Raw genomic sequence first — 24514 nt, forward strand, 5'->3', positions numbered from 1 at the left:
TGACTTTTGTGGTAATGTGGTAAAGTGTTACACAAATTTTTATGCAGATAACTAATAGTATTGTATTATGACTTTAAAGGTACATTACATATACACTAGTAAAATCCTAATGTATTTACACATACAGCAATAATGCAGAATTACCAGACATAAAACTAGTAAGCTGAGCACTGTGAGTGCCCTTAAAGAGTCACACGGGCTCAGAATTCAATATTGCATTGTTACAAGTGGATGTTACACAACTATCGATTCATCTAAAAATATTATGCCACTGAATTTTACTCTAAATATTGTCCAATCTACTGCCATATTTCTCCAAATGTCTCATCACAATAAACAAAGGCAATGATAAATTAGATTTGTGCTTTGTCTCAACTATTTACTAATTTTGTACCCCTGCTATCATTTTGTGTCATTTGCAGTAATGTGTAGTAAATGACATAGGGTCATGGAGTTTTGTGAGGGTGTTATTTCCTTGGGCTGAGTTCTAAGTGGCTTACTGTTAGTGGAACCCAAGTGACAGTGCTCCATTCATCCCTTAGTCTACGTATGGTACCACCACAGTTATTCAAGAAATTATTCAAGGAGTTGGCCGAGAAAGCAGTCTTTACCATCAGAACCTATAAACCACTTCTTTAGATCACTAAACCAGTGAATAATTGCAGATACAACTTTGAATAAAGTCTGAGTCAGAAGAAAAACTGCAGACAGCAGCAATAGGACATTGTTCTTGAAGGAACGTATTTGACTACAAGCCAGACATTCATGTCATTGCTTGTTGAGGGCAGAATGTCTGACATCAATTAAATGATTGAGGGTAAGGGTAGGGGGTTATTGTTCCAAGCAGAACACAGTAATTGTACTGTTTGTTCTGTGACAGACTTTCTTCATTAAGAACTCCTTTTGAAGGAGTTAGAAGCTAGCTGGATAGCTAGGGAATTCCTTTTCAAAGAGGAAGATGGTATCCTCCAGTATATGTAGTCATTAGAGTTAGTTGGACACTTGTTGCATAGAAATCCAAGAGTACACTAATACTGGAACTGTCAAGGTAAAGTTATAAAATGCTCAGGCCAAGTATTTTTAAAGAGATAATTCACCTTTTATAGAAAACAGATAAGAACACAGAGCCATGAAACAGCTGCTTATGAGCTGTTTATTTGCACATATTTTGTTTTATTTTCACAGTCTTGCTTAAAACCTTTTATAATCCACCAACAGGCAGAGAGTGACATTCCTCCTTAATGTTACTACATAGCTTCCAACTGTGTTTCAATACAACCAATAAATAATTCATCATAGTTAGTGAATAATATGCCTTAGGACTGTTATCTAAAACATAAACCTATAGTCTGGATTTTTATATATGGCTGGACTTATTGGATAGTGCTGCACAATTTCACCCTGCTTTGCTCCTCTGTTATTGGCTGGTGTCTGGTACAGTCTCAGAACAGGAACAGAGTAAGGCGTGGAAGCTGGGGGCAGTAAGAAAGAGGCGCGGTGAGCATGAAAGATAGTAAAATAATTCAATGGCAATTATATACATGTGTCAGGGTATCATAGCCTACAAGAGGCTATCAGTGAATTTAAGTTCCCAATCCAGTCTTACTTATTTGATGGCCAAAGAAGCATGTAGATAGAGAAAGGCAGACAGAAGGGAAGGGACAAAAAGAGGTAAAATCGAATACTTCTATACTAAATAGTTTTCTAAAATAGTACTTCTGGGCTGGTTAGTGTGTCTGAAATCCTAGTTTTCACAGTTAGTAATCGATAAGTACCCGGATTATATAATATGCCGGGTGCAAATTTGAACTAGACACTATTCAACCCTGTGATGCTAACATCATGGGAGACATTGTTTCTGAAGCCAAACTTAACAATACAAAATGGTAGATGCCAACACAGATGTATTCAAGTGTAAGTATAATGCTTAATAACAAATGAATCATGTGCTGATTATTCAGTTACATGGTAAAGTGATAATTTTTTTAGGGTGATGTGGATCAAAGCTAAGGACAATGTACTAAAATTGTGTTATCTGATTAGCATGAATTTGAATAGCTGTTAGCTAACATTAACATTAACTAACTAACTATTCTAGGCTAAATTCATTAATGTTACACTGAAAATTATTTTAATCAATTCAAAGTTTTCTCTTGGTCCCATCAGCTGGCTTCTATGATTTCTCCTCGTAATGACTATAATTGTTGATAAAATGATGCAAGATATTTTGGTCTTTGTGTAATTATTCTTTTTTTTAAATTAAATATGTTACCTTATGTGAAATTTAAGAGCACACGGGTGCTTTATTCTATCTCAGCACATCAAACATTTTCGTCAAGACGTTCAGTGGTCAGGGGATGTTCATCTATAACAGTAAAGTGTGTCTAAAACCTTAGACACTCATTTGAAAGTAGTACTAAGTATGTCATGAGAATAGTAAGAAGACAAATAATTGCATATAACCCGATTTTGAAACAGTTTACAGGCATAGAAATTTGTTTCCACTCAGGATTCCAAATAAACTGTTTATATGCACCCCAACTGCAGCAATTTGTTACAAGTATCTATTTAAATAGACAATAGCAAAATGTCTTGTCCAGGAAAGGAAATGGGATTTAAAGTTGCCATAACAGTCATCAGCAATGAAACAACAAAAAACATACTAACAACTCCTGCATATTAAGGTGCCAGATGAACATCACAGGAGATCTTTGGATAAAATAACATTAAGGTAATGCTTAGCAAGATGAGGCAGGACACATTTGTGTAAATGAGAGATGTGAGGGCAAATCCAAAATCATTACCCTTAAAACAGTTCAAGGTCATGTAGCCATAAGCCAGGGAAACAAACAGAAAACATAGTAAAAGTGCCAGTACAAAGAACACAAACAAACAACATAGCACTGATGAGATTAAACATTGACCAACAAGTCAAGACAGGAAGCCAGGTATAAATATTTCATCAAATTTGGGGAAGTTAGACACAGATGAAACCATGGAATGGCAGATATATACAAAACACAAGACAAGGTTGGAAAATGAAGCAAAAACAAAACCACATGGCTCTTAGTGCCATAAGAACCATGACCCCAAAGAGGATAACTGTTGCAGACATCCCCTCTGCCCCCCACCCCCCAACAACAACAACAACAAAGCCCAAAACGACAAATGATGACAGATACAAGATAAATGTAGTCAGAGACAGAGAGACAAGAGACAAGATGGGAGCAGGAGCTGAGACAGTAGCTGGGACAGGAAACGGACCTGGGAAGGGAACAGATCGAAGAATGGGCAGAAGATTGAATGCAGGTTTGGGTAGACAGGGGCCTAGGCTGCTGCAAAGGCAGTGGGACGAGGAACTGAATGGACAGCCAGGCAGGGACCTGGAAAAAAAGGACAAGTAGAAGGTGAGGGAGCAGAACGGGCAGAGGACTAAGGAGTAGACCTAGTAGAAAATAGGGTGGTCAGCAGGTGAGGGATGGGGCAGGTGGCAGGTGTGGATTATAAAAATAGTACACCACCTCTTTCTGTCAGAAATTTAAGTCTCAGATTATTCAGTTCCACTTTAAATGTGTATATGGTTGTTTATAATTTGTTTTAAGTTTTTTTTTAATATTAGTATTAGTCGGATTATGAGGTTAATTTTATATTATTAGCCTGCAGGGAAAGCTAACCCATATTCTCCAGCAAGGAATATTTCATATTCTTATGCATCAGCATTCCTATTTCCTACAGTCCTCAAGATGGGCCCCATGGCATGACTTACTACTGGAGGGTTATGCAGGATGTCCGGCAACCCAGGATCAAAAAAAGAAACTGTTCAGACTACAAAAAATGTTCATTATACAAAAAAATAAAAGAAAATTATCTTGCTAATTAATTTAAAATCTGTATGTAATGACACCAAACAGCCTTAATTCATTATAAGTTTTTTATGTATTAGCAAATATGACTCAGTTATATATTATTTTATAATGAAAGCAATTTCAGCTGTTTGAGTTTGTTACTGTCACTAGTAGGTGATATAACATAAGACCTCCCAGAGGTAATGTATGACTTATTTATAGATGATAAGGATTTAATCACAAGAAATACTCACTGGCAAAAATACATTATCTGTGCATAGGACACAGTAATAAGGGTTTTATAGTATTAGAACCGGCTGAAGCTAAGAGGTGACATATGCTATGATGGCGTTTAATTAATTACTCCTGTGATGAATGTAATTCATAATCTTTTAATATCACACCACCTGCTGTTGAGGCATGTTGTTTTACTACTCACATTAAAAGTGAAGTGTACCCAATGTTAAATAGGTTTGAATCCTTTTAACTCATTTGTCAATATTCTGACAGCAAACATCTGAGTTGTCATCCTTCAAAATACACCAAATAATTTACAGAATTTCATGAGAAGGCTATGTATGTGTGAAAGCTACTCTGACATACAGGGTCTTTTTGCCATCATCCAATTACTGGTGTAATCATAAATTTAAAGACTGACTTGTAAAATAATTCTACAGAGACAATTATATCCCATAACTCACTGTAGTTTGTCACACAGCACTTTGAACCAAGGGTTTTATTTTGTTCCCAAGCTCTCAGCCTGAAAATTTGAGCATGGCTCTGTCTTTAAAAATGCAAAAACTGGGAAATTATCCCGAATTAATCAAAATTTTATTGTAAGCCAGTATGATGACAATAAAGACTTCCTAATCTTAATCGGTGTTTAAGAGCAGTATCTAAAGCTTTAGGGTGCAGTGTAACTTGTTTTATTTGAAACATGTAAACACGAATACAGTAACAATTCTTTTTAAAATTCACTTGAGTTTCGAGCACAACAAAAAACTAAGATACAAACATCCGTAAGCTGCTTTTTTCCCCTCTGATTTGCCTAAATGGTCCACACATTAACTGAGCCGTGGAACATACTGAAGTGTGTCTGACATTGTGAGTGACTGTTGAGTACAGCTTGTCTTCCTGATGTCTGACAGTGCTTTGCCTTCATCCACAGTGACAGCTGCTTACTCTACATACATTCTAATGAGTCTGACCCTGTAAGATTCATGACCGCATATCAAAATACAGTTACTATAAAAAATATTTAACTGTAAATCAGATATTCACCTCTTGGCTTTGTAGAGTTTAGCAATACATACATAAATAAATATCCTTTATTACTTCTTATAAATCTCAATAGAAATTTCATGTAGTAATATAGCTATCTATCCCCATGCCCCTTGAACTAAAACATATGTATCTAGCACTATCATAAACATGGCACTTTTCATGGCACAGCATGAGGAATGTAGCATTATGCACCCTGGCCTCCATCCCAAGGCTAAATAATTGCCTGTGCTACATGCTCTTTGACAGTCTGAGGTCATATTGTCACGAGCTGTCACAACCAGCTCACAACAGACGTAACCCCACTATAATGCTGGCGTGCTGGAAGCCTGCACCAGGCTTGGAGCTGCTGTGCTGGGCTGTTTCAGGGCCCTGTTGGGCTGGGCCATCCTCACTGACAGCTGTCTAGGTGAAGGCTGGGGGCTGCTGTAAGTTCTGGCTGCCTTAGCTGGGCTGGCACTCGTTCCTGCTGCAGGTGGCCTGCCGTTCGATGCGCCAGGTGCCTTCCTCGTAGGTGCAGTAGCAGATGGTACAGTCATCAATCTTCACCTCACGGCCTGCTGGGATCACGGCCATGTCCGCGTAACAGTTCGGCCCTGATTGCACAGAGGGGACAGAATGGCAGGTAGGGGTCTTAGACAATGGTAGAATGTACTTGACTGAAAGTCTGGCCTGTGCAGAAGCAGGATGGCTTATGACATTCTATCCCTTCTCTTTAGGCTTGAGCTGTTTGTGAAATTTTTGCAGTACCTTAGGACTGAAATGGTCATACATATTCAAATGGTTTATAGTCTACCATTCATTCTTCTCCATCATCTGCTGTACTTTATCAAAAGCAGGACACAAAGGTAAATGGAACCTGAATAATCTCAATTGTCTCCAGCTTCTCTGTGCTGCACTTCAGTGTAACCCCCAACAGACAGGAATCAACATGGAACAAGTAATCTCAAATGAGAACTATTACATGACAAAATTTTATGGACAGACACTGGAGATGCCTGCCTTTGGCTTTAAATAAAACATAAGCATATCATAATGTAAGGGCAAAGATAATTGCTGAAAAGGGATTCATTTCAAGGTGTAAAGAATTAATAGTTGTGAAATCTAATGACCACCATCCATCAAATTACAAGAAATGTGTAGTTGAGAAGTACAATTGCAGTTTTGTACATTACTACTAATTATAGAAGTTGAGTATATGCCTAAGTCTTTCATTTCATGTATTTTTAAAATATGCCATTGCTACAGCCTTTCCAATACTTTTAAATAATTGATATATTGGTCTCAAAATGAAATCAACAGCTCACAAGTCGTGTTCTCACTATTAATTGAAATTCAGTTTTATATGCTAACAAGAAAATTGGTGAATGCTGCTTGGTATGAAATAATACTAATTCCCTATGTTTGCAATAAACATGCACAATATATCCAATTCCATTATGTCATCAAATACAATAAGAAACACTACTTGAAATTAATGTAATATATATTTCACATAATATGTTGAAATCCCATAAAGAAATGTACAAACCCATGAAGAAATATAGAAATATCATTATGCAAGGTATAGTCTTGTCTAAATATTCTAAATGTAGAAATTGTATGAACACCTCCAGCTACCAGTGAAGTCTAAAAGATGATTTTGAAGGCAGGCAGTCTTTCCCTACTTAGTGCCCAGTGTAGATTGGCTGTGATACCCCCCATGACTTTCTACAGAGCCCGATCAAAAGGCTGAAATGAGTCATTAAGGGAACTAGCACATGTGCTGCCATTTTCTACATGCTACATCAACCTTTTCAGTTAAAACATCAAGCACAGATGAAATTTTCCTTCAAATTATGACATATCATTCACCAAATAGCAAAAGACATTTTAATTGTCTCAGTTCTTTTTTTTGGCAAACAAGATGCACCAGACCTTATGTTTTTGTTCTGAGCCTCTACAAAAGCATTATCGTCAACAGAAGGGGCCCACATGGGTAGGTCTAGGTGCATCAATCTGCATGAATATTTGGTTGATGCTGTCAAAACATCAGCACAGTTGTATTTATAATGATCTCAGTCTGAGCATTTCAGACTCCCTCCTGAATACAGAGTCTGTGTATGGAAATGCCACTGTCATGCCTGATTCATCAACACCATTTATCATCTCAGATTACCCCATGGCTTGGCACCTTCATTAACATGACTGCTGTATGTTCTTTAATTATTTTGTAACAGGATTTTTTCATATTAGCACCAACATTTGTGATAAAGATGAGGAGAGGAAAAGAAGCAAAAGGATGGAGAGGAAAGGTGCCAGGCCCCAAATATAAACTGAGTGGTGCTGGCATCCTTGTGTTTCATTTTTCAAACTGCTGAAAGAGTTGCATAATCCAAGCCCTTATCCTCTCTAAGTATCAAAGCAGTGGTGTAGGGGCTAAACTGAAAGGGGAATGCCATTAAATACTCTTCATTCTATTCAGGGATGCATTTCTTCCCCTATGCTTCAGTGGTAATTGAGATAAAGAGTACAGGTGGAGCAAAGCTTGAATCCTGAAAATGGCATCATCTTTTATATCTCATTAGAGATGATGCTCTTAAAGAAAGCCCAAAGCTTCATAAATGGACACTGCCCTGAGAAGCAGAGAAAAGATCTCTCTCTAATGCAGTTCTTTAATAAATATGCATTATAAAACCAGCTAAATGTCCTTGCTTTGTATAAGTGCTCAGGGGGAAAGAACTTTCATTCCCTTTTCAGCAGTGCGAGTAGATGGAAACAGAGCCAGAGTTTCACTAAAGCACTGATTATTGATTATGCCATTATAATTAAAACTCACATGCTTCATTGAATCTTCAGCAATTATAATTTAAAAGCAGTCAGGATAATAAAATAATGTTTGTCCCTGTAACTCAGTATGCAGTATGCAACAGAGAGTACAGAGAGAGAGACTGCAGTGAAGTACAAAAAAACAGAGGTCCTTCATCAGTTGTGTAAGGAGAGTTCTTATGAAATATATATATATAATTCAGACAGAGGTCATTCATCAGCTGTGCAAGCAAATTGCTCCTGAATTTGTAGGAGATGGAACCAGTTTATATTAGAAAATGCAGATGTTTAAATCATAACATTCTTTCCATAGGATTCTAAAATTCTAAATTTGATCAGTTATTTTAACCACTAAAATAACTGGCACAAAAGGATCAACTGTCATCACCCATTCCTCCTCATGCATTACTGCTGGAGACTACTGTAGTACTTGCAAGAGATGTAATCAGCTTTACAGTTGAGAAACCAAGAGAAGGCCTGCTGCTCGGTTTGTTGAACATGTTCAGACCATCAGAATTAAGTATTTATCATTTCCAGTGGCAAGGCATTTTAATACTAATGGACATTGCATTAATTACATGTCTGTTTGCATTGCCAGTTGTTGCTATGGCAGCAATGAAATTAGGAAAACTCATATAGTCTCACCCTTCTAGTGGCTGGTCATATCTTTTTCCTCATGCTTCAACCAGAGGCTTATGAATTTGAGCATGAAGTGTAGTATTTTTGCTGCTCCTAGGGCTGTGTTTTTCTGGACTGAGACTGATGTTGTCATTCCTGGTATCTGTTGGAGCCACTCCTCCATCTTAGAGGTTATAGTCCTATTGCCACTGGGACATTGGTTAACTTTCCACATTGTCTCTATTTCTTATTTGAGTCCCAGGTATTTTTCCAGTGGCAGTTTTTTGCAGTTCTTCTCTTGGCCATCTTATTGTGACTGCTGGGTATGTTATAACTGGCAGGGTATATATTCTTATGGATTTTATCTTATTATTCTTATTCAACTAACTCTTGAAGACCTTACCTTATGGTGGTATTTGGATGATGCTATCCTTCTCATTTCTGCCTCATGGGGTCCAAGTGGTTAGAGAATCCCTAGGTGTTTTTAGGTGTCCTGCAGGTCTGTTATACAGCCTTGTAGAACCTCAATTCCCCCGTCCTGATTGCTTTTTCTCCTTTTGCTATCAGCTGACCACACTTCTTCAGCCCAAATGTTCCTTGGGCTTTGACCATTGTCATCATGTAGGGAGGGGACGGTCCATTCTTGGTAAGGTGAGCATCAAGGTTCTAAATCTGATGTGAGCAGCTATTGGAAGCCACTTAAGGGAATGCAGCAGTGGAGTAATTTGTAAACTTCAGACAATTGAAGACCAGCTATGCTACTGTGTTCTGGTTCAATTGTAGACGTCTGATGGTCCAAAGAGGAAGACCAGAAGGTAGCGAGTAGCAGTAGTCAAGCCTTGAGATGACACAAAACTGAGCAAAGACCCTGGAGAGCTTCCTACGAAAGGAAGGAACAAATCCTTCATAAGTTGCAAAGGAGAAACCTGCATGCAAATGCCAGATTTAAAACATCAGTCGAGAATGTCAACTGGTCATCCAAAGTTATGCTGAGGCTATGTGCAGCTTCAGACAGCAAGACCAGGGAGTTCTTGAAGGAAACAGTGAGTGTATGGTGAGGTTCCTAGGGTGTGCAGGTGCTCGGTCTTGCTGGGGTTGAGCTTCAAGTGGTGATCTGTCATCCCTAAAGTGATGTCAGCCAAGCAAGCAAAGATACAAATGGTTTTCTGAGTGTCGGAAGGTGGGAAAGATGAGTGTCAGCATAGCAGTTTAAGGAGAAGTCCTGCTAAGAGAATGAGTGTACAAAGAGAACAGCAGGGGACCTAGCCCTGAGCCCTGGGGGACACCAGTGGAGAGTCTACATGGATTGGAAGTGGATCCTCTCCATGCTACCTGATAGGATTGGCACTCCAAATAGGAAGGCCATGCAGAGCCAATCACTCTGAGGTTGGAGAAAATGGAGAGGAGTATGTTGTGGTTTACTATATCAAAGGCTACCAGAAGAATTAGGACACATGACAAGTTTGGCAGCTCTGGCAGGATACTGCAACCTTCTCAAATGCGGCCGAATATTTCTAAGTCATATTAAGAGTAACATAATTGTTCTAAGGTTAGCACCAAATGTCCAACCAACAGCTCATAAATGCATTCCCATTCCACATACACCTTTATCCGGTAAATTCATATTACTATTTAGGGACCAAATAACCTCTGGAAAAATGCCCCTTCTAAAATGTTCAGTCCTTGCCCTAATCTGTCTGAACCTCTTTCCAGGGGGTAGGACCATTAGAAGAGAAAACCCAGGGTGGGAAGGATCCATAGTAATGTTTAAAGCCTGCTGTAGGCAGCACTTGTAAATTGAAGATAATGATGACAGAGGATGACCAGAAATCTTAAGACACAGTCTTTACCACCCTCTCTGATTCTACAGTTCACACAGGCTTACCAAAATTGGAGAACAGAAGATTGGAAAAATGTTGCACCTTGATTTTGGCTGTGACATTTGATGGTAGGGTCAGAATTTGGGGTAAACAACATGAAAGCATGGATACTTCCTGGCTTGTATGAACAGTACAGACTGGTTGTGGTGAGGTAATGGTATTGGGGATATTTTCTTGACACACTCTGGGCTCCTTAATACCAATTAAACATCATTTAAGTGCCACAGCCTACGTGAGTATTCTTGCTGACCATGTCCATACCTTTATGACCACAGAGTACTCATCTTCTGATAATGTGCCATGTCACAAATTGCAGATCATGTCAAAGTATGTTCTTGAACATGACAATGAGTTCACAATCACAAGATCTCAATCCAATAGAACACATCTGGGATGTGGTAAAATGGGAGATTCGCATCATGGATGTGCAGCTGAAAAATCTGCAGCAACTATGTGACGCTATAATGTCGAAAAGGCTAAAATCTTGGAGAAATATTTCTAGCACACTGCTGAATCTATGCCACAAAAAATTAAGACAGGAATTAATTAATTACCAAGTCCAACCCAGTAAAAGCAAGGTGTACCAGCGAATATTTATTCTGGATAAATATTTGTAATATTTGTTTTTGGGTAGAAAAAAACAACATTTAGCAAATAATTGTGTCTTTTAGGAAAGTTGCTGTGCCACTCTTTTCAAAGACTCAGATGCAGCAGAGCTTGTTTGACCAGGAGGAGATCAGGCTAATGTTCACCTGTTAGCCCTGTAATTTAGCCTACATTGTTGGCAGTGTAGAAGTAGGTCTCCCATTTGGGTGACGGTTTCAAGCTGCATCTACACCTGACCAGTATTGAGATATTTGCATAACCTATTAGGCTACTCTTTTTTTTGTAGATAGTAAGATATATTTGTAGCTCCATTACCTACCAGTTATGTCAGTTTAATGTAGCCTGCAGTGAGGTCACAGAGGTCTGGACCTCAGTAATCTTTAGAGCTAAAAATAAAATTTGAAGTAAAATACAACTGGATAAAAAAATCAGCGGTTGACAACTTGCCCGATGAGACGAGTCCATGCTTAATTCAGTTTAGACTTGTTATTTAGCTACGGTCTGCGGTCTGCTGTGTGTGAGAGAGGCCACAAGCACAGACCCTTGCATCATCAGCACTTCCACTGACAGCAATTGTAAATTACACAGTTTGGCAGCACTGTAACAGATCACTTTGTGTGAACTGGCAGACAGCATACCATTCGGCAAGACAAAGCAATGGTGGTTACTTTACTTGCCATTACAGCCTTAGGCTGCTTGGAATTTTTTATTGATGTTACTTTAACATAATGTCACATAACATCCTTATAATAGATATGTTAAAAACATATTTCTTATAGATTACACACAAAATAAGCGCACACCTTCTGAAATGTGGCCATATATTTCTAAGTAAAGTTAAAAGAGTAACATAATCATACTAAGGTTAGCACCAAATGTCAAACCAACAGCACACAAATGCAGTGCCATTCCACACACACCTTTCAAATTGTGGTAGGAAGGCAGCATATATTTTGCTGTAGACTTTATCCGGTCAATTCAAATGACTATTTAGGGATGAAATAACCTCTGGAAAAATGCTCCTTCTATCCTAGCCCTAATCTCTCTGAACCTCTTCTCAGAGGGTAGAACCACTAGAAGGGCAGGAAGGATCCATAGTAGTGTTTAAATCCTGCTGTAGGCAGGACTTGTAAATTGAAGATAATGATGACAGAGGATGGTCAGAAATCTAAGGTGCAGTCTGATTCTTCTCCAAATAAATTAGACTGCCATACCATGTTGTAATAGAGAATGTGAGCACACTCACCATGACAGACTTATACAACAGAAACAAAGCATTTCCAGGTACTCTGAACTTCTTTAACTTTTTAAGAAAGTAAATCTTTGGTGTGCACAAACAACCATGACATGGTCTTTAATGGTCTTTATGTCATTATCTATAACAAACATTCAAAACACTAATCCAGACTAAACCATCTGGATTAAAGGCAACTGTAGGAAACATGTTAAATATGTGTACTCTGGCCATGATGAACACTAGGCTATTTCTTTCATATTAGTCAGTTAGCAAATATTTCACACAATACCACTGATTAAAAACAAAAGCAATAGTAACAATAATAGTAGACCAACAAAACATTTCAAAGCCAAATTAGGAAATGAATGTGTCAATGACATAAACTTCTAATGGTATTATTCTCAAGCTTTTCTCTCTATCTTCATAACTAGCTAAGGCCACAAATAACCTTTGATTAATTATGCTTCATACATGATAAAAAGCAGCACAGAGCTGGGCAGAAATAAAATTTGTTTATTTGTTCTTACAAGTTGCAACAGTTCTCTCTCTCTCTCTCTCTCTCTCTCTCTCTCTCTCTCTCTCTCTCTCTCTCTCTCTCTATATATATATATATATATATATATATATATATATATATATATATATATACACACATACATACATGTACACATAGTGTATCATGACAAGTAGCTTTTGAGATAAATAAATTGAGTTCTAAAAATTGAATTCTCAAAGTGAGCCATGAATAGCTCTTCTCAGACCTCCATGAATACATCCTCTCACCTGCTCACTCCTTTTACAAACACAGGAGTCACATTCCCATAGCACTGCATCTTGTTGGCTGCCACAGCAGTTCGAAATGCTTTTGGCTCTCACTCGGACTGTTTGCTGCAACCTCCTCAGATTAGTTGCGACCCCAGTGTCTAAGCCCTCCAAGAAGACTGCCTGTTTTTACTGTGTGTTGCCAAGGTGATGGCCTGCAAGCACCAGGGTCATGAAGACGGAGAGCACAGCGGGGAAATAAGCAGCAAGCCTCATAAAAAGCTGGCAGAGTGTTTGCACTGCAAGCCCCCAGTTAGGGTACACGTGTGGCCACAGTGCCAAAAGTGTGACAGCATAATAATCTTTTTTGTGACCGTGTGATGCTTGAAAATTTGCTGTATGTCTATTGTGACCACCTACTTCACTACTCAAATTTGTTTGCCCTTTCTTTGATTTCCAACATTGAGTGACATTTCTGGCGCAGCTGAAATAAATAAAGAAAAAAATAATAAAGAAAAAAAAATTCTAATGAAAAAATGTTTAATGCCATGTCTCATATTTACTAACAGTCATGACTGACTAAAAGTGCAGCCTGTATGCTAGAAATGAATGTGTTTTCCCCTTTCCTTTGGATTCCTAACAAAGCTGCTGCTTGCAGATGTTCTTTGATATTCATGAACAACTGCCTGTGGTGGATGTTAGCAATAGCACTCACTTTCATCTCCCCCCCATGGCACTTCCTTGAGTGTCTCCTGGCGTATCGCCCCAACAACAGATCCCAGGCGCTGCACATAATGCTCCATTCAGCAGCACTGAAAAAGCCCTAAACCTCCCCTCTTTATGAGCAACAAATGGAGACATCAATCCCAAAGACTGCTTTGAGAAATCTTTGTGCTTTTCATGTCCTAACACCCACTTAAAATTAATGACATTTAGGCTAATAGGATGAAACTTACACTGTCGTGATGACGTCTTCCTTCAGTCTTAAGCAACAGGCTTACATTTTAGGTAGCTTCACTCCTGATTAGTCCACACTGGCCAGGGATGAATCAGAAGAAATGATAAAATGGGCCTAATGAATTTGGACAAATGATAGATATGTGGTGCCTTTGAGTTGCAGGTTTTCTGTGGGAACTAAGATATGCTGAGAAGACTGCATCCCCCATTGGGCACTGTGTGCACTGCATCGACTGAGTGTATGATTATGATTACCAGAAAACTGCTAGCATCCTATTTATATACCGATTCTCCACACTGCCTTCCCATTTTATATCAAGTATAGAGTCCAAAATGAAGATGACACCTCCAATTTCTTCTTTTCTTCAACAGTTATTATCATTTCATTCAGCAGATGGCTCATTTTTCTAAAAGCCTCAAGCTGAGAGTTCTCTTTCATGTAGCTGAAGAAAAGCGACAGAGTCAATCAGCTGACTCTTAATGGTCCTGATTAAACAATCATCCTCACTTGGCCTTGTCTGAGAACTGTGCCAAGCATAAGGATGTGGGGATGAGTACACTCTCAGCAAGCAGTTTTTGAACACTAAGGTTGTGATGTGGCCCACAGGTGATCATTATCAGGAGTGCACAGTTACAGCCAGTTTACCCAGGACCCTTCTCATGGTGTCACTGAGGAAAGCCTTTGAAGTCGTACTTGTGATGTGTGCAAAATCCCAGAGGGTTAGGGCATCTGTCTGCCTCTCCCACTACATCTGCACCAGTTTTTATACTTCAGACACCTGCTGCAAGAATTACATAGGTGACACCATGCTTACCTTGCTCTCCCCGCGATTCATCAATGGCTCACAACACATGCCACACAAGGAAACAAACATGTCACACCACAAAATGTAGTGCATTTTACAGGGATCTCAAATAAAACAAACAGCCTAATCAAACCTGGCAGAGGCAATACAACTTGAGGACTAGAATTAGGTGGAATATATATTAAAACACTAGCAACTAATATATAGGGGAGAGTGTAAATTCTTCCAATCCATATTAAAAATGAGATTTACTGTAAATTGAGAGTGTGTAACCTTCACTGGCAAGTCTGAAATTCATATCCAAAGTCATTGCCTCTTTTGGCTTAAAGAGGGAATGCAATTGACAATACCATGATATGTTAGCATCAGAGAGTAAGCACAAGGACCCAAACTCCTGGACGTGCTCCCTATAAACTACCCCAATTCAGAAAAAAAACTTTCCTAAAACAGTGTAATGTGTTCTAATTATTTAACACAGACGCACGTGCGCACACACACACACACACACACACACACACACACACACACACACACACACACACACAGAGGCTTTTTCTATTTCTGCTGCCAACAGCACATTTTATTAGCCAATAGCACTTCAGAAGGCACAGTCCAGAAAAATGAAAGTGAGGAATGCCAAACTATGAATGTAATTAGTTTGAATTTATGAAGCATAAATTAAAAAAATGTTTAGGAGTGAATTCTGTGGTTATGAATTCACATTATTAATTCATGCAAATTATTAAGTCCCAAAGATTCAGACAAAAAGTTATATTTTACTAGACACCCATATTCAAATTTTAAAAATAATGACCAAAGGGGAAACAAGGATAGAGGTTTTGGGTGTAATGAAAATCTTTTCTAGCCACTTACAAAACCTTGTAGACCAGTGTATATCAGTACTGTTCTTGGAGTACTTCCGCTGCACTTTTTTGTGCAATATTGCAACAACAATGGATACTACGAAATTACTTAATGACCTGAGTCTGTCCTTTCTGGGGTTATTAATTTAATAGTTTCAATAAAAGAGATTCAGTGCCTTTGTTTCGGGTAGCTCATTTCCAACACGGCCATTTTTGAAGTGTTTAACAGCAGGTTATGGTAAAAACCTGATTAGGTATGGCCAATGTTGTGACTGTATAACAACCAGCTAGTTGTCCACTGTGGATCCATTTATCCAATGCACATAAAAACCTGGGTGTTTCTTAAAACTTTTCCATGTCTTCTCATTAACTTTCATCATTTGGTTTAAAGTTCACAATTAAACAAAGGGAAGAAAGGGGAAAAGAGAGGAAAAGTAACAAGTACAAACATGACTAATGGGACATGTTTGTCATGTTCACACAAATCTAAATAAAATCTAAACTTGAATTAACAAGCCAAAAATGAGTAATCTGTTGACCCAGTTCATATAACCCAATATTTGTTCACAGCTTATAACATTTGTAACTGTGTGGTTATTAGAACTAAGAATTTGAAAAAGAAAAAAAAAACATTCATATATATTACATGTGATGTTTTAATGTCACCCAAAGATGCGGTTCTGCTAAGGATAACTTGAGTCCTTTATGACATTTTCACAAAAAGGAACATTGGAAGGAAGTGAGACATCTCATCATTTATGGGACAATATTTAACATGATGAAAATAGAAATATTTCTGGGTTTGGAGGAGAGGATGGGACAAATGGTGTGGTTTGCTAGAAGAAAAAAAAACTGATATGCATCAAGAAGGACAGTTCTGGCTCCACCATTGTGGTTTTGGCATCCAGGTAAAATTGCACTGCCTGGATTTCAAGGCTACTTGGAACAGAGTTGTTCTCTTAAAATTAATGTTCCATCAATGACTTTCAATGAAAATTAAATCTTAACAAGAACTTAAAATTCTTTTGTTATGTTCCCCCCTTGACTCTTGTCTAAAGGCCTCATCTGGAAAAGTTTTAAAGTTATAAGTTATAATACTGAAATAGATTGTCCTTAATATATATTGGTTATAGAATTTTTTAAACCAAAAAAAAAAATCAAAATTATTTATAGCCTATTATGAATATCATTATAGAATTTTTGAGAACATACATTTAATATATCACAGGTAAAACAAAAAACAGGCATTTTTACTAATTTGCAAATAGTATTTTTGACTCATGTCAATTTTATATGAAAATTCAGAATTTGGTCACTATTTTGACTCTTAGTGTCTTTAAAATCTTAATGCTTTCAAAATTATATATTGTTATTATAAATTATTGCCATTTATTATAACTTAAGCAATAAATGGTGATTATTTCATGAAATGATGTTCTTTGTATTCCATAGACTTATAGACTTTTTAAATGGCTCAATACTCAACACCTCCCCCCCAATACCTCCAAATTCCTGGGTCCTAGCATTAAGAAAAACATGTAAAATATCCATCTCCATTTATATTTCTTGGACCTTCCCTGGGTGGCATTCATACTTGCAACATGAAGTTATTCACCTCATAAACATGCTAACATCTTTCATTCATGAAGCATTTAAAAACTGTTGAAAAAGCTCTACTGGTAGAGTTTTGCAGAGTTGCATGTTGTACGTGACCATGAAGAAGTTCTTATGACCTTCCATTTCTGTGTTTTGTCCTATAATGGCGCACCCTTAATTTTCAGTCATGATTGTCAAAGACAGGTATCCAAAAGAGTTTGCAATCTGAATATTTTAAAAACTACCATAGCTAAGTAGCTAACTCATGACTGTTATAATGTTTCTTCTTATACAAAAACAGTGCATTTATTAAAATAACTATCAGTCCTGTTAACTGCATTGTAAAATGTAAAAGCACGGGTTGTACATACTCTACAGTCGAGACTCATCTTAAAATTTGGGCTGTGTTTTGGAAAAGCTGCTGAGTTTTTGACTGGATAGAAGTGAGTTTGATTAAGTCCCATATTCCTTGACAAGTTAAACTCTTGACTTCTCATTCCCTTTTGAAATAGAAATTAAAATTGAATTTCAGTAACCTGATAGTGAGAAAGTAAAGATTATTTTTGAATTCTTGGAAGTGAAATTAATACAACTTGTGTATTAAGCTGTTAAAATATTTAAATATAAAAGCTGCCAGATATTTCAACATATAAAATTCAAGCGTTGTAAATTCTAAACATCCATAGTAAAATAAATTCCACTTTATTGAAATTCACAAACATACTCAAATATGATTCGTTCAAATTCAGATCTTTTTATTCCTTTTTTACTTTCACATCAGCTACCAACCCTGTGCTACAAAAATCTGAGTATGTTCTATTCAAAGCTGATCGAGGGCTTTTAAACAGCCCACTCTACTGTTTTTGCAGGCAAATGAGGTGAGAACGTTGTTTTTGTGTGGAAATGTTTGATCATCAGTGCCCTTGGGCTGGTGAAAGCAAGCATTGAAACACCTGTTTATGTTAATCACCTCATCTCACTACCATAAATCAGGCTGGGAAACTCTACTGGTTCATTAGTGCAAGTGCTGTCTCCATTCTCTCTGAGCTGATAATGGAAAACTGTATTAAGAAAATTTTAAGCTTAATGGATCTATAGATACTGGCCCTATCCAAGTTATTCATTGCCATCCAATGAAATAATATCTTACAAAAAAATCCAGCATTTTTCAACCATAGGTTTGAGGACTGACAGATTCCAAATGATTGGGGGAAAAAAGCAAATGAGACTTTGTGAATAAAGTGCCTTTAACAGTGGTAATCCATACATATCTAGGCTTTATTAAATGTAATATTGATCATTAATTTTGTTACATGTAACTGCATACTTGAAATTCTGGGGTCACTCAAGTTTGTCCCAAAATATAACTATAGATGTTGAAAAAACATCTGCCCTAGGAGAGATTACTGGACAGATGATGATTTCACATGTTGATATTGGTTAACTTGCCATGAAAATAATTTGTTAAGGCATACAATATACTTTTGACATAACATTCAGGATAACACTTGGTTACCTGGTGTATCCAGTCACGCCAGGATGCATTTATATCATGCACTCTCAGGGTGGATCTTGCTAGCACTGAGATTTGATTAGCACAAATCCACATATTAGAGTGTCCTGGCGTGCATTTAAATCAGATCTCAGCTAAATGCTAAATAAACCCACAGATCTAGCCACAGTCTGGATAATGCATTCATATATTTACCTTGAATTGTTTTTTCATTAGTTTCCTTATCCACACATTTCCCACAGGCACAAAGACATGTAAAAACATGGAGGAATACAACATGTAGGTTTCTGCCATGACTCCTAGCACTGTGGGCAGATGCTACTGAGCAGGCCAAACTAAATAAAAGCCAATTTTTGAAGAAATTGCTTTAAAAAGGTAAAAACAAGGCTGGAGTCAAACTTCACGTCAGGTCAAAACAAACACTTAACAAAGGGGCAATGACTTCAGCATGTGTCTGTTGTGCATCTCACGTGAGAGGATGAACAGTCTGAACAGTGTGAACACTAATTCTACAGTGTATTATATGTCAGCTAAACATTTCTATTTTGCTTTGTATGTTAAGAATATATTAAGTGATTGTCATACAGGTCAAATTGTGCTTGCCAGTCACTTGCTGTACTCTATTTTATAAAAAAAAAACAAAAAAACAATTCGTATCAGTAGTGTTCAATTTTAGATTGACATACAGTAACCTCCCTGCTTCACCAATCCCTGCTGGAAAATGACCCAGTGACTACATTATGATATTTCACTAAAAATATTTTAATGTTGGAAAATCATTACTGCTTATGTCACACACATTTAATTTGACATTTCAGGCTGTTAAAGGGCCACTAAGATGGAAGCACATGCAAAGCCCACATGTGGCACAGAGATATACTTCTATCATGCTGACTTTCTGGGGAACTGGGAGAGGTGGTAATTGAACATACTACAGGCAAGTCACTGCAGTCATTTCTGTGAACTGATTTTCACTTTGCTTATAGGAGAGGGGGTGACCTGAAGGGGATTTAGAAAAAAAGTTTTAAAAAAGACAGAGACAGAGAATGGGGAAGGGTGTTAGAGATGCAGAGACTAAGGAATATATGGAAGAGAAAGAAGGAGACAACCAGATTGATAGAGTGGGAAAGAGAAAGAGAGCAAGAGAGTGAGAAAAAGAGAGAGGGAGAGAGTGAGAGGAGGGGGTGACTCACCGCTCTTGCACACTGGGCAGCACTGGTCAGGCTCATATTCTGGATCCACACATTCTGTCTGTGGACAAGCCGAGACGGAACACTGGACCTCCCCACTGGGCTCACACCGACACTTCTCACACGGAGACACCTTCACACACACGCACACACACATGCACATGTACATGCATGCACAAATACAAATGTGCATGAAGAATCTTTTATATAGATGCGGACATTTGCAGTGGATATGTTTGGGTCTTCCATGGTGAAGAAACTAATGTTTCTGCATGGTAAATGCAGAGGCTCTCAGTCATGCATATGCTTGCTGATGCATTCATGTGGTATGGTGTGATGCCATAATGCACACTGTACAGTTACACTCATGGCCTCCTTTTTGTCTCTAGGGAGCCCATGAGGCTCGTAAGCCATTAGCATTTGTGAGAAAGAGCACTTGCCTCTCGTTTGAGCTCTCATGAGAGTATCTCCACTGGACAAAACAAAGGACAGCCTGCCACTCTATTCCTACCTAAATAATCAGCATTTACTTATGCAAATTTGTGCAACTGGCTACAGGTCTAAGGCCTGACTAGATTCATAACTAGATGTTGAGACATGATGGTAACCTGTCCTCTGCCCGCCTCCCCAGGCGCCTAGCACTGTAGGCCTCCGTGTACATTATGCTCGGCTTAGTTCTCTCCACCTTGACTGTAATTGTTGCAGTTGCCTCCTGCATATGCATTAGGTTCAGTCGAGAAGGAGTGCTAAATCCAGTCCTGAATCTTCCCCACTCTTTGTAAACAGCGATAATGCTGACTTTGGGGATAACAAATGTCTCTGCCTGCCGCAGAGCTGTGGTGGTGCAGGTCTCCAAAGGGAATGCAGAGACTCGCATGAGGAACACGATCAGGCAAAGGAATTACACAAGGCACAGACAAATAGCTCTCCTGCAGCATGACAGAGCCAGAGCCACCGTTTAAAAAGAATCATTTGTAAACCTGCTGCTGCTTCCCGCCTGATGACACAAGTTGTGCATCGGAAGGAGGCTTGTAACTAATCAGTGAGTACCATTATAATGATCAACACCAAAACAGTTTCACTGCAGCTTATTTCTATATGCTAGCTTTTTTTTTGGTATGTCACCATTTATTTATAAATAACAGTTCAACACCTCAAGCTCACAGAACAACAGGCAAAACTATGATGTTATCTTGTTATGGGCCTAGTCCCATGGAAAGGGTACAGGCTCAGAAACGTCGATGGATCCCATGATAGAGACAGACACTAAAAAAGGTAAAAAGACAAAAAGAATATTTTTTGGTCTCCTACAATCAATAGAGAATCAAGATATTTTGTGCACATATTAGATTATTTCAACTTCACAGAAGAGTCCACTGGAGCACAAAAATTCAATTCAGTTATATGATGAGAAGAGAGCCAGGGAACAAAGGTCCAAAATGAATGGCATTTTTTCTGCCACAAAATAAAACCACTGGATGGTAATATAATTAATGTTAGATTAATAATAGTATACTTAAAATACCTCAGAATAATGCCAATTAGCATTTTTGCATATTCACGTAACCATAACTCATGGAACACAATACACAAAAACAAGAACTGTTGACGTGAGAGATAATAAAGAAAAAAAGCATCAATACTAAATATTTATATTGTAATATGGCCTAACCTTAAACTCTTCTAGTGAAGCATAGGTCTTTCCTCGAAATTCACAGTAGTTCTTCTTCTCCTTGCACTGAGGACAGCACTGGCTGGTGTCTATGCGCAGGCAGCGAGGGTGGACCTTTGGACACTCAGGCTGGTCACACATGGGTCCCTCATCTGTGCACAGGCATGGGCATGTGGAGGGTCCCGGGGTGAACTTCTCTCCAATCGCAAACATAAACCCCGTCTCATCCATGCAGCCCTTGCCCCTGTAGTCAGGATATGCATACTCATCAATGGCCTCACGTGAGGCATTGGCCTCTTCCGTGGGTCCGTCATCACCCTCCCTCACTGAGTCCTGCTCATCCCAGACCTCCATTGTCTTTGCCTGAGGTTTGAAGCCTTGCCTCAGGGAACTCCACACAGGTCTTGCTCTGCTGCTGCTGGTTCTGTTGCCTTCCTTCACCCCTTCCAGACCAAGATTATTGATCTCCTCCAGGCGCTGCTGGGCACTGGGTTTCAGTATGCCCTGTTTGGGGTGGGCTGACTCCAGACGCTCCCTCTCACCTGTCCTGGGCACTGGCACAATGGGGCTGCCCCATGTTCTTGCCAGTAGGAGCCAGGTTACAAAGACAAGTCCTGTTGTCATGGCAATGGAGCGCAACATTTCTCCTTCCCACCACCTGCACGGTGGGGTGACACCTGGCTTCACATAACACTACTCACACAGAAAGAGGGACAGGCCCATCTGCAATGTAATAAAGACTTAGGTTAAAGAATCATTTCAAAAGAACCAGCCAAAATAAAGTAACACCTAGGTATCTAGCACCACGGACAGTACCTAAGCTAATTGAATTCCCTTGGGTCTGCTATAGTCATTTTCAGCAAGTACAGTAAAAGAGTTGGCCAAAATCAATACCACAGTAAATGCATAACACTGAAGTATCAATGTACAGCACACAGCACTCCAGAAGTAATACAACACCCCAATTCAAAACACTTTCTATTGATTTTACCATCAACTACAGAATGGTTGTGATTGCACTACCTGAAATTGTTTCTGCCCATTTCCTTTTCTATAGGAACACAACAACTTGAAGAAGCTGGAAATGTGTGAAACCTGGTTGCATTGAATGCAGCCACACATGATGAAAGCAACAGAGGCAGCAATCTTACAGTCACACCTCTACACATCAGTGATGGGCACAAAAGCAAATTGCTTCAAGGATTGGAAAGTTGAATTATCAGCTTCTCAAACTGTCTAACCAATTTTCTCATCTTCCCTGGTTAGTCTTCTCATTCAATCAAATTAAAATCAGTTAAGTGATGAGCAATGAGGTTAATTGGGAAATAGATCTGAATTAACTGATGGACATTACCAACTGATGGAATTTCATTAATCTGTTCAGATACTGTTCAGGTAATCAGTTCTGTTTTCTTTTTGTCATGATTATCGATAAAATCAGATGTTAATTACAGTTTCTCTATGTTGAGATAAGTTAAACTATATGAATTAAATTAGATAGAGAATGTTGATGCAACATACAGACCAACAGAATCTTCTAAGCATTGCATAAGCACAATCACATTCTTAATTATCTTTAGCAGAAAATACTTCGGTATTAATTTTAGAATAGCATTCAGAGATTATATTGGAACATGCCTTTAGAGATACATTGTATTAACCTGCCAAATACTTTGAAGGGTTGCCAAAAGACTTGAAATGCACGGAGTAACCGAACGCTAGTTAGGGATGTTAAATCATGTCATGCAATTTTTCAAGGAGGCTACACAATCTTCTACGAATATTCGTCTGCCTGCGTCTTTTTAGTCATCATTTTTACATGCGAAGTAGACGTATTATGACAACAGACTTTGCCGAAACTAAAACGATTAATTATAGATATCATTGCAGTCTTTGCTTTTTTTTTTTTTTTTTACTGTCGGCTGTGTTGCCTAATCGATCTGTTTTTATTCTGACAGGTTTAACGGTGGCACGCAAATTACTTATGCAGCGCACAATGTCGATTTATAGAGTTAATCAGCCATACATCTAACTTTATTATGCCTTTTAGAAACATATACATGCTCTGATAGAACCGCATCGCAATAATATTTTGATTTTACAGCAATACCTGTATTTTTCCGCTGATGTCTCAAAGTTGTCCTTTTTCAGTCAGTTAAAATCAGAGACGAGGTTTAAAACCGATACCCTTTAAATAAGGTGTTTCTTAACACCACGACTATACAACCTACATAACCTCATAACTGCGCTGTCTGCACTGTGAACGCTGTATAACGTTCCCATTCTTCGCCCGGGGGGTTGAGGTAATTGCTCGCCATGCGCGATAAATATTAAAGTTGTGTCGTTAACGCTGGCGACGGAACGGTCTCTGTCAGAGCGTTTACGGTGTTTGCCCGCGCACTGAAAGGAGTGGCCAGGCAAAAGTACTCACTTTTGCTATGGTGACATAAAAACATCAGTAGCCTTACGTCACATATTGTGGAGTTAGATTAAAGAAAAAACAGTCTGTGACCTTTCCAGCCACCAGGTGGCATATTCCCATGCCTGACTGACAAAAGGAAAACTTGACAGTATTGTAGGTTTATATCGCTCTTCAATATGGCCTACTGATTAAAATTCTCAACGTCACAGTCGGTTTTCATAACAATAGAGGAAAGATTTGAAGATGCTTTGCCGTACGCTGCGTACAGCAGTCACTGAGTGACACTAGGAGCCACAGTCACATAGAGATCTGTTATCAGAATCCAATGTGAATACACATTGAAAAATGAAGCTAATGACGTCACACAGCGTTCCACACAGTAAGACTGACATGCCTGAGGCGAGGTAATGGAGTCCTTTTAAGGGAATGCTCTTCATGTCTAGCACATGCCAACATTA

General features: G+C 38.5%; 1 protein-coding gene across 1 annotated transcript; it reads right to left on the reverse strand.

The window, feature by feature from the left end:
• Nucleotides 1–3138: 3138 nt before the first annotated feature.
• vwc2 (von Willebrand factor C domain containing 2) lies at nucleotides 3139–24514 on the reverse strand. Its single transcript, XM_027021360.3, has 4 exons — nucleotides 23745–24514; nucleotides 21635–22357; nucleotides 19966–20095; nucleotides 3139–5722 (listed from the first exon to the last, which is right to left on the reverse strand). The coding sequence occupies exons 2-4, from the start codon at nucleotides 22274–22276 to the stop codon at nucleotides 5571–5573; spliced, it is 924 nt and encodes a 307-aa protein (XP_026877161.1). The 5' UTR covers nucleotides 22277–22357; nucleotides 23745–24514; the 3' UTR covers nucleotides 3139–5570.

The sequence above is a fragment of the Electrophorus electricus genome, chromosome 12, assembly GCF_041902795.1.
Source record: "Electrophorus electricus isolate QZ-2024a chromosome 12, ASM4190279v1, whole genome shotgun sequence".
NCBI lineage: Eukaryota > Metazoa > Chordata > Actinopteri > Gymnotiformes > Gymnotidae > Electrophorus > Electrophorus electricus.

What these genes read in the sequence shown, in the direction of transcription:
- vwc2 (XM_027021360.3), bottom strand. Translation starts at nt 22,276, where the DNA reads ATGTTGCGCTCCATTGCCATGACAACAGGACTTGTCTTTGTAACCTGG. An exon ending in CTTCACTAGAAGAGTTTAAG is followed by an intron (nt 20,096 to 21,634) that starts GTTAGGCCATAT and finishes GTGTGTGTGAAG; the next exon opens with GTGTCTCCGTGTGAGAAGTG. An exon ending in CTGCCCAGTGTGCAAGAGCG is followed by an intron (nt 5,723 to 19,965) that starts GTGAGTCACCCC and finishes CTGTGCAATCAG; the next exon opens with GGCCGAACTGTTACGCGGAC.